A 9,626-nucleotide genomic window follows, 5' to 3' on the forward strand; every position below is an offset into this window, starting at 1 on the left:
GGAGGAGTCTGAGCGGTGGTGGAGGTGGTGGAGGACTCTGAGCGGTGGTGGAGGTGGTGGAGGAGTCTGAGCGGTGGTGGAGGTGTTGGAGGAGTCTGCAGCGTCTCTGACTGTCTGAGCTCCTGGGAGCAGAGCTGGTCTTATTCTCGCCTCCATCACGTGTCTGACAGTCAGACGCCGCTCGCTCCACCAGTGACCTGTGTTTACACTCGAAGGTGGATTTACCGCCGTGTGTCTGCGTTTAAAGCAAACATCTGTCAGAGCTCAGGGTGTGTTGGCCATCGTTCCATCGTTCCCAGTTTTGTGTGAAGCCGGGATGAGGCAGAGAGAAAGATTTATTGAGCTGTTCTGTGTTGATCAGATGTTTTCCTCCGTCCTGAACCACTATAAAACCTGCAAACAGTTTGTTTTTAGATCACTGTGGAAACACTGTGTTTAACGCTAAAAACGACCAGGTTGGTGTTGAATCTGATTTATGGTCACTGTGTGTTTACTCCTGAGAGCCAAACGGAGAAATAAATCTGCTTCTGCTTGTTGTCAACAGAAGAAGAGTAAAGGCAAGAAAGGAGAGAAGAGTCAGCAAGGATCCAGCTGCCAAGATGGAGGAGGTGAGTTCAGATACAGTCCCTGATTTACAGCTCCTATAAAACATCTAATTATAATTATAATATCTGAAGACGTGCAGGTGAACTGTTTGATATAAAACTGATCTGGACTTCATCAGGTTCTAAAATGATTCCAGTCTAACGTCAGGTTTCCTCTTTATTAAACACAAACCAGGTCCTGACCCAGGTCCGGGTCCTGACCCGGGTCCAGGTTCTGACCCAGGTCCAGGTCTGGGTCCAGGTCCAGGTTCTGACCCGGGTCCAGGTTCTGACCCAGGTTCAGGTTCTGACCCAGGTCCAGGTCTGGGTCCAGGTCCAGGTTCAGGTTCTGACCCGGGTCCAGGTCCTGACCCGGGTCCAGGTCCTGACCCAGGTCCAGGTTCTGACCCAGGTCCAGGTCTGGGTCCTGACCTAGGACCAGCAGCTTGTGGTGGTTTTCTGTAGGACTTGTTCAGTCTCTCACCCGGTGGTGGAGTCTGGTGTCCTGTCATGACCTTTGACCTTTGACCTGCTAACTGAGGCCTGTAGAGTCTGAGATGGAGCTCATTTCTCTGAGCACTGCACGGTCTGACCTTCAGGGTGAAGATCAGCAGCCGTCTTCAATGTCTCCTCTTGTGAATAATCTTCCTCTCTGTAGAACGATGGACTCCTGATGACCTTTGACCCTTCCCAGGTTGATGGGCAGCAGCAGCTGCTTCTCTGAGGTCATTGCTGGTGTCTTTCCGCCCTGGCGTTGTGTTAACACACCTGGAGCTCCAGAGCAGCAGAACCTCAGCAGAACCTCAGCAGCAGTTAAAGAATGAGGCAGATGTTTATTTAAACTACGTCATGATGTGTAAAAGGCTTGTCTTCTGTACCTGCCTGTGGTTTCCTCTTCCTTCACTTCCTGCTTCTTCGTCTGGTTTCCTCTCACAGACGGTTCTAACAACGCACAAATATTATTATAAACCAGAGAAGTTACATTTTCTGTGAAAGGTTTAGAGAAATCCTAAGTTCAGAACACGTGCAGCTGGAGTCCTAATTCAGATTAATCCTACTTATTTAGTGCTGCTGGTCTGCAGGAGACGATGGGTGACGAAGGGTTCCACCAATCAGAAGAAATCTGAGTGTTTTTATCAGGACTGAACCAGTGACTCAGTCAGTTAAACCTCACTCATTTCCTGACTTCGTGCTGTTTACGAGCAGCAGAACCCGCTGGTTTCAGGCGGGATCATGAGACGAACTGCAGCTTCACGCTCAGACCAGTCGCCTCGCCTCTTTGTGTTCCTCAGCAGAACTTTGTGAATGAAGTCAAACAGCAGACAGGCTCCAACCTGTTTCCACTCAGCTGCTCTCACATGATCAGAAAAATACTCCCATAAAACAATCAAAGACCTGAAAGAGGCAGAAGTTTCATCGTTTTAAACATCTGATCAGGCTGTTGGTTTTAATCTGAAAACAAAAACAGAGATTTGTTGTTTTAGAGATAATTCTGATGTTTGTGTTCAGTTTGAGTCCAGTTTGTCTGGTTCATTCAGACTGAAGACGTCATTGGAAATGAATGGGGTGTGTGTGTGTGTGTGAGAGAGTCATGTGCCCACATGCTGATGATGTCATTGACCTGTTGGGATAAAATTAGTCTAAATGTTTTTGTGTTTGTGAGAACCTTTGGTCCTCAGCTTTCAGGCGTCTCAAACCAAAGAAACAGAAAATAAGATTTTAGCTCCAACGTTACGTCTCTCAGCTTCAGGTGGAGTTTGTCCAAAACTGAGAGACGAGTCCAACTCAGGACTGAGAAGTTTCAGGTCCAAACACCAAAAACAGCCAACAACGGGTCTGTAGTTCTACTTTGGACCTGTAGGGGGTGGTGGGTCTGTAGTTCAGGTCTCGGTCTGTAGTTCAGGTCTCAGCCTGTAGGGGGCGGTGGGTCTGTAGTTCAGGTCTGAGCCTGTAGGGGGCGGTGGGTCTGTAGTTCAGGTCTCAGCCTGTAGTTCCAGTTTGGACCTGTAGGGGGCGGTGGGTCTGTAGTTCAGGTCTGAGCCTGTAGGGGGCGGGGTTTTGTCATTCCCATGGTCATCAGTATAAATTTCTGGTGTAATTCTTCTTCCTGCCTGCAGAGGGCAGACTGTGAACCTTCGTTCCTCACCTGCTCACCTGTCTGCAGGTCCGTCAGGTGAGCTGGACGTCTGTCTGGAGAAGCAGCTGGAGCGCTTCGAGATTTTACAGGAAGTGCTCTCCGCCAATGGGGACTCGGAGAGGGCGGAGCTACTGAATCGCCACACTGATGAGGAGGTGTGCAGCCTCATCGTGGGCGTCCTTGATAAGGTGAGGACATGTGACCTCTGCTCCTGATTTATGGTGTCGGCCATGTTTAGTGTCCTCGCTGTGAACCCGTCGCAGAGCCCGCTGTTTGATCGGGCAAAAGTCTTAATCCACCTGAGGTTTTAGGTTTTCTTCCAAGCAGACAATCTGATTATCTGCTGGTTTTCACGCCCGTCTCTTCTTCTTCTGTTTTCTTAATGTTTAAGACAAATACTGAGTTCAACCAACTTGTTGAGTGAAAAGCAGCTGAAGTTCTGACCCAGCCCGGAGAAGTGTGTCCAGGTCTTAACAAGTATGAACGAATGGAGTCTGGAGAACATCTGTTTCCTGAAAGGAACAATCAAGTTTCCTCTTAGATTTATTTTACAGAGAATATGGGCATAAAGTAGCGGGCTTATTTGTTTTAGAAGTCGGCTATTTTTATTCAAGGGCTTCAAAATGTGAAGGGGCTGGCCACTAGGGGGCGCTCATCTTTTTATGGCTTCAACTTCCAGCTTCCAGTCCTGTCTCTAGTTCTACATCTTCATGAAGAAACTCTGTGAACGACAGAAATACAATTTTTTTGCTGATTATTGACCTGAGAGCTGAAGCTGAAGCAGGAAATGTTTTATATTTTACTCAAACTGAACTGTCTGATTAGGATTAATTATTAGGATCCTTCCTGAGGGGTCAGTTCGCTGCTGAACACAGGAAATATTTATAAATATGTGGAGAACAGCTGAAAGACTTCCTGGGATCTTCCTGCAGCTCAGGTTCTGGTTCTGGTTCTGTTTTCTCTTGCAGGTGAAAACCGAGACCACGGCTGACCTGAACATTCTGCACGAACTCAGGAGGAAGTCTGCTGACGAAGAACATCAGAAACATGTGGAAGGTACGCCGGAACCGGTCTGAGAGGTTTCATCTTTCTGAGGAGTGAGAGGAGGAGTGAGAGGAGCGACAGGAGGAGTGAGGAGAGGGGAGTGAGAGGAGCGACAGGAGGAGTGAGAGGAGTGAGAGTAGTAAAATGAGAGGAGTGAGAGAAGAGATGAGTGAGAGGCGTGAGAGAAGAGTGAGAGGAGTGAAATGAGAGAGGAGTGAGGGGAGAGAGAGGAGTGGGAGGAGTAACAGAGGAGAGAGGAGTGAGAAGAGGAGTGAAATGAGATTAAATAAATAAATCTGGATGATTCTGACAGACTGTAACCTGTGGATTCAGGTTCTTAAAAATAAACATAAATACTGAAATATTTTTCTCTAAATTAGCATATAGATGCTAACAGTTAGCCGGTCCATAAGACAGCTAAGTGTTAGCATGAAGATGCTAACGGTTAGCCGGTCCATTAGACAGCGAGCAGTTTTGTTGCAGAGATGAATGTTTTGCAGTAATCTGTGGGTTTTCTTGTTATGAACAGAGCAGAAACAGTTTGCTGACTGTTTTGACTGTTTTGAAGTGAAGCTGTTTCCAGTTTGTGTCGGTTTAATTTGCTCCTCAGGGAGAGTTTCAGAGAAGTACCAGGATGTTTTCTGTGTTTCCTGCAGAGCTGCAGGTGAAACACGAACAGGAGAAAACTGAGCTGACAGAAACGTTTCGGGCGTCTGAAGACCTGCTGAAGGTAAAACAGAAAAAGCAGGTGGAGGGAGTTTTTCTGTCTGAATAAACTGTTCCTGTTTTTCTGACGTTTCCTCCTGAATGTTTGGGTTTTCGCTGCGATGGCAGAACAAAGTGGAGGAGCTGACGGCAGAGCTGCAGGTTTTCAATGAGCTGAAGAGACGAGTCGCAGAATCCAGCTTTAAGAAGAATTTACACAGAAATATCCAGGTGGGTTTCTAGCGGCGAGATTAAAATGATATCTGTTATTTTCAGGCAAACAAACCCTACAGATGTGCTTTTAGGAGCTGCTGGGGACCAGCTGGTTTCATGTCGCGTCTGCAGCTGAAAGCTGCTGAACATCGTTCTCCATCTGTGTGACGTTGTGTTCAGGAACACGGCAGCCCAGGTGCATTCTGGGAGTCTGAGCAGGAGTCCCTGCTGTTCGTCATTGAGATGAAGACTGAGCGCGTGCAGGAGCAGAGCAGGAAGCTGCAGCAGATGGACGAGCTGGTAGGATCAGCTTTCCTCTCATTTCCAGTCCAACTCTGCAGACTTTGTTTTATTTGAGCTCTTCATACATCAAAACATTCGGCTGCTGTGGCTTTTGGTTTTTTCAAATGTTTCCATAGAAACGCATTCAGATCCTTCAAAAACTTCAGCTACTGGCTCCGTCTTTCTCTTCTTATACCTTTAGCTTCTTCAGCTTTAAGAAGCCAGTTTCAGCAGTCGTTCAGCCTTCAACTAAAAGAACAAACTGCGTTTTTGTGAGAGGCTGCTGGTAACAAAGATCCGTTTCTTTCTTGTTCTTGGGGTTCTTTTGGTTCTGACTGGTGTTCTGATGTTCAGGTGCAGAAGAATCTGTCTCTGGAGGACCAGATGGTCCACGTCCTGCAGCAGAACGAGGACCTGAGAGTTCGGATTAACAACTGTCAGGCTGTGATTCAGTAGGTGCCTCTGCAGTTCGTGTGAATGTGGCGCCCCCTGCTGGGCAGACGCCTGAGGCTTCCACTGAGTCCTGCTGATTTTAAACTGTAGAAGAAGAGTTGCTGTTCGTTCAGGAAGCACTGACTCACACTCGTCTGTTAGTGGTGATTAAATACGTTTCCTCCTCCGTCTGTTTTCCAGGCAGTTTTCAAAGGAGAAGCTGGACCTAAAGGCGACGCTGGAGAGACAGGTAGCGGTGAACCAGAAGCTTTCTCAGGAAAAGGAGCAGCTGATGTTCAAACTGAGACACAAAGACTCGTGTCCAACCATCCACCTGCCAGCCATGATCCAGGAGATGGCTCCCAGATGACCCTGAGGCCACGGTCCGGGTCCGAGACTGGAACTGGGCTCAGGTGTGAAGCTGCGTCCCTGCAGGACGATGATCTCAGCTGCTTCCTACAGCCGTCAGCTTCTCGGTGATCCGCGGCTTGTTGAGCCTTCTGTGTCCTTCCAGCCTCCAGGGTTCTGGATGTTCCTGGAACAGAAGACAAAGCTGGAGAGCTGACGTCTCAGAGGGTTCTGCTGCACGAAACACCTCGTCTCAGAACCTGTCTTCCCCCCAAAATGAAGGTTAAACGTTGTTTTTATTGAATTCGCTGCTGATGGAGAGAATCTCTGACTGCAGTTTGACTTGATTCAGATTTCTGTTCAGATGTTTCCTGAATGATGAGAAAAATCAACAGATTCAGAGCTTCATGATCACAGTTTATTAAGTTCTGGAAATTTATTTCCACTTTTTCCCCCAAGTCTTTTGATAATGTGAAGACGGCCTTCTGTGTCTGGGAATCTGAGCTCCTTTCTGGTGAAATAAATTCACTTTTTTCCTGTTTGGTTCCATCAAACGGAGGAAGATGAAGTGGATTTCAGTGAATTGAAGTGCCTTGTTGTTCTGACCTGTCTACATGTCGGCGGGTCAGAACCTGTGTGACTTCCTGTTTACCTGTGGCATCCATGTTTACATTTGCTGCCTTTTTCCTGATCAACACTTTGTTACGGCCATCAATGCCTTTTCATAAAAGAATCTTTGTTTTTTTGTGCTTTTGGTCCAAAAAACAAAGAAACTCTGAACAAAAAGTCTTCAGGCTCATCTTGTTTCTCTCTGAGCTTCATTTAAAAACATTTATTTTGGGGTTTTAGCGCGCTAACATCTTGGCTAATACGCCTCTGGATGTTGGTTTTGTTCCTGCTAATAAATCATCTTAATGTTTGATTATTTTGAACATTATGTGACAAGTTCAGGCTTCACACCTCAGGAGCTAAACTGACTTCCTGTTAGCTTCATCGTCCCTCTTAATTAATGCTAATGCTACACTTTTAGCAGGTTAGCATGCAGTTTTGAGTGAACTACATGCTAACAGCTAGTAGGTTGTAGATCTGATTCAGTATTATGTTTTTAGTTCCAGTAACAGCAGGCTGGTGTGCTAACATGATTATGTTGCTGCTTTAAACTTTGTCCCTGTTTAACTTGGAGCAGATAACAGGAATCACTTTATTACACTGCCTTCGTATTGTGTTGCAGTATTTTTACAGCATATTTTCAGTTAAACCTTGTTTTTGTTGTATTTGATGTTGCCAAAAACAAGTGGTCAGTGTGAGCTCTGTTATGAAGCATTATCACTTTGAGCAGGATTTTACAGACTGTATTCTTCTTCATGTTGTACAGTTCAGTTCTCTGCTTCTTAAAGAAACTGTATTTTGTCTTTTCTTTCTTTAAGTACAGTCGTTTGTTTTCAACATCATGTTCACTCAATAAAAAGCTGCAGGAAGGTTTGTTCATCATTCAGCCTGTAGGAGCCTCTGCTGGCCTGCAGGTGGCAGCACAGGACCGCCTCACGTGTGTTTGCTGATTGGGCTCAAACTTCAGCAAGCTGGTGATGTCACAGGTTGGACAGACAGCTCCGGACCGGGGCCCCTGACGCTGAGGCCCCTTCAGGCCCCCGGCCCCTCAGACCTTCACTTCATGAACCTCAGAGAGTTTGATGAGCTGAGACTGAATCGGACACCTGCAGGTCTGACCCTAACCCCCCTGTCCCCCGCCCCAGATCATGTTGTGAGGGCCTCTGCTTCACTTCAGGAGACAAGCTCTGTGTAAAAGTCCTAATCCAGGGTCAAACTTTCTTCTTACTCAATCATTCAGACAGAAAAGGCTCCTAAGCTCAACAGACAAGTTAGTTTCTGTCTCTTTGTTCTGAAGGACTAATTGTCAAATAATATGTGATAATTACGACTTTGAATGTCATATTTATTAAATCCAAAGTTTTGTCTCTGAGGGCTGGAGCCGGACTGAGACGTCTGCTTCCTCAGTTCCCTTCAGCTGATGGCGGCAGGAAGTGAACTCTGTGTGTGTGTTAGTTCTGGGTCACAGCCTCTGCTGTCATGTCACAACATTCCCATGACTCCTCACAGCCACCTGGGAACGGAGGAGGAGGAGGAGGAGGAGGAGGAAATGCCGCCCCACACACAGATTATCTGTTTGTGCTCAGAGTGTGTGTTGGGGATGACTCTCGGCTGCTACCACAGCATGTGTGTGTTGGCAAAGGTTGATTAGCTGTGGCAGCCATCTTGAATTGAGTTGTAGAAAACATCTAAAAGTTTCAGTGAAATGTGTCCAGCGGCACATGGTGGTACTGATGTTAGCATCGCAGCACAGACATTATGGGATGGCAGAGTCTGTCCACTGGTTCATCAGATATTTTACTAACAGACATGCACGCTCACACAGACAGGTACATGATCACCTGCCGCCATGACAGGTTGGTGGAATAAATATAAAACAGAATGTAAATAATGGTTCTGTAAGTGTTATCAGACGTGTGTGTGTGTGTGTGTGTCTGATAAACTCAGGAGAACCACAGTATCATTCGGCGCTCTGCTCGTGCTCCACTCTCCATCTTTACTGGACGGATTCAGAGGAAGAAAGAAATTTGCTGTTAACATCTTCTCCTTGTTGGGCCCTAATGAGGAGGAGGGGCCCCTTCACGTTTAGAGGGTTTAGCAGCAGTTAGTGGCGGCTCCGGGCTGCAGGACAATAATCAGACTTTAACTCAGGCTCACAAAGACTCGCTCCACCTAATTCCTCCTTTCAGAACTGCACTCTCAGCGCCAGAGGCTAAATTATTAGATGCTAATGGCTGCCTTCCATCAAAGCCGAGCAGGAGCCAAATCTGCCAGTGAGGCCTATTAATTAACATGTGGAGCGGGCTGGGGGCCCGGGGGGGCCCAGGGGGGCCAGGGTCCACATACTGAGGCAGGATGGGGAGGAAAAAGGGGCGCTGCGGTTCACACGGGCCTCTGCAGGGCAGCCCATTCAGGCTGGAGGCAGGGGGCCTCTCAGGGGCTTCCAGGGCCACAATTAGAGGCTCCTGAATGGGCTGGCATTTGTCCTGCAGGTCCGGTCCGGTCCGGGCTGACAAACACAACATGGATCCAACACGTTACTGACTCGGTTTTCTGTGGAAAAAGAGCCGAAAATCCAGACTCTGTGCAGCGCCGCCCCCTGGTGGTCAGGAGTGGCTATAACAACGGGTCAAAGTTCGGACCAGACCGGGTCCAAACCCAAACCAGGAGGGAAGCAGAACTTCAGTGTTTAAAAGTCTGACAGCAACAGTTTCTGCTGCCGGTATGTTGACATCAGAACCAATCAGACCTTTGACCTTTGACCTTTGACCTCAGCATCACAGCAGACCGGATCTAATGCTGACTGATCAGATTTTATTAAAAATAAATAAATAAACACAACTAATAAAAATATGGAGCAGAAAGATGAAGAAAAATCTGAAGAAAGAAAGAAAGTCTGAAAACTGAAGAAAGACTTCTCTGCGTCAGTGTTTACAACAAAACCAGACAAACAAACAACAACAAAACCAGACAAACAAACAACAACAACAAACCATCAAACAACAACAACAACAGAACCAGACAAACCAACCAACCAACAACAACAGAAATACAAATAAAAACAAAAACTTCAACTGAAAATTGAAAACACCAATAAACCTGCAAACAATAATAAAATCAATAAAAAGTTAAACAGAGAATGGGCCAAACCGGAAGTCTGCAGAACAAACAAACAAACAATAATGTTTCTGAGTCACTGATGACTTGAATTAGTTTGTTTCTGAATGATGAAGTCAGTTCTCATCATCATCACCTCTGACCCCCCCCCCCTC

At 46.7% G+C, this 9,626-nt stretch overlaps 1 protein-coding gene across 4 annotated transcripts in view; it reads left to right on the forward strand.

Moving 5' to 3' along the window:
- ccdc69 (coiled-coil domain containing 69) overlaps positions 1-7,223 on the forward strand; it is a 12,388-nt gene extending 5,165 nt beyond the window's left edge. The window contains exons 1-9 of one of the 4 annotated variants that reach the window (XM_037977389.1): positions 7-608; positions 2,749-2,909; positions 3,690-3,777; positions 4,422-4,495; positions 4,600-4,701; positions 4,864-4,983; positions 5,320-5,417; positions 5,599-5,810; positions 5,912-7,223. In XM_037977389.1, the coding sequence (XP_037833317.1) occupies positions 476-608; positions 2,749-2,909; positions 3,690-3,777; positions 4,422-4,495; positions 4,600-4,701; positions 4,864-4,983; positions 5,320-5,417; positions 5,599-5,767 (945 nt within the window). In that variant the 5' untranslated portion in view covers positions 7-475 and the 3' untranslated portion in view covers positions 5,768-5,810; positions 5,912-7,223. Of the gene's footprint in view, positions 1-6; positions 609-2,748; positions 2,910-3,689; positions 3,778-4,421; positions 4,496-4,599; positions 4,702-4,863; positions 4,984-5,319; positions 5,418-5,598 lie in introns of those variants that run through there. The other 3 variants (XM_037977388.1, XM_037977390.1, XM_037977387.1) reach the window with 3 other exon arrangements.
- The last annotated feature ends 2,403 nt before the right edge of the window (positions 7,224-9,626 follow it).

Source organism: Kryptolebias marmoratus, linkage group LG9, assembly GCF_001649575.2.
Source record: "Kryptolebias marmoratus isolate JLee-2015 linkage group LG9, ASM164957v2, whole genome shotgun sequence".
NCBI lineage: Eukaryota > Metazoa > Chordata > Actinopteri > Cyprinodontiformes > Rivulidae > Kryptolebias > Kryptolebias marmoratus.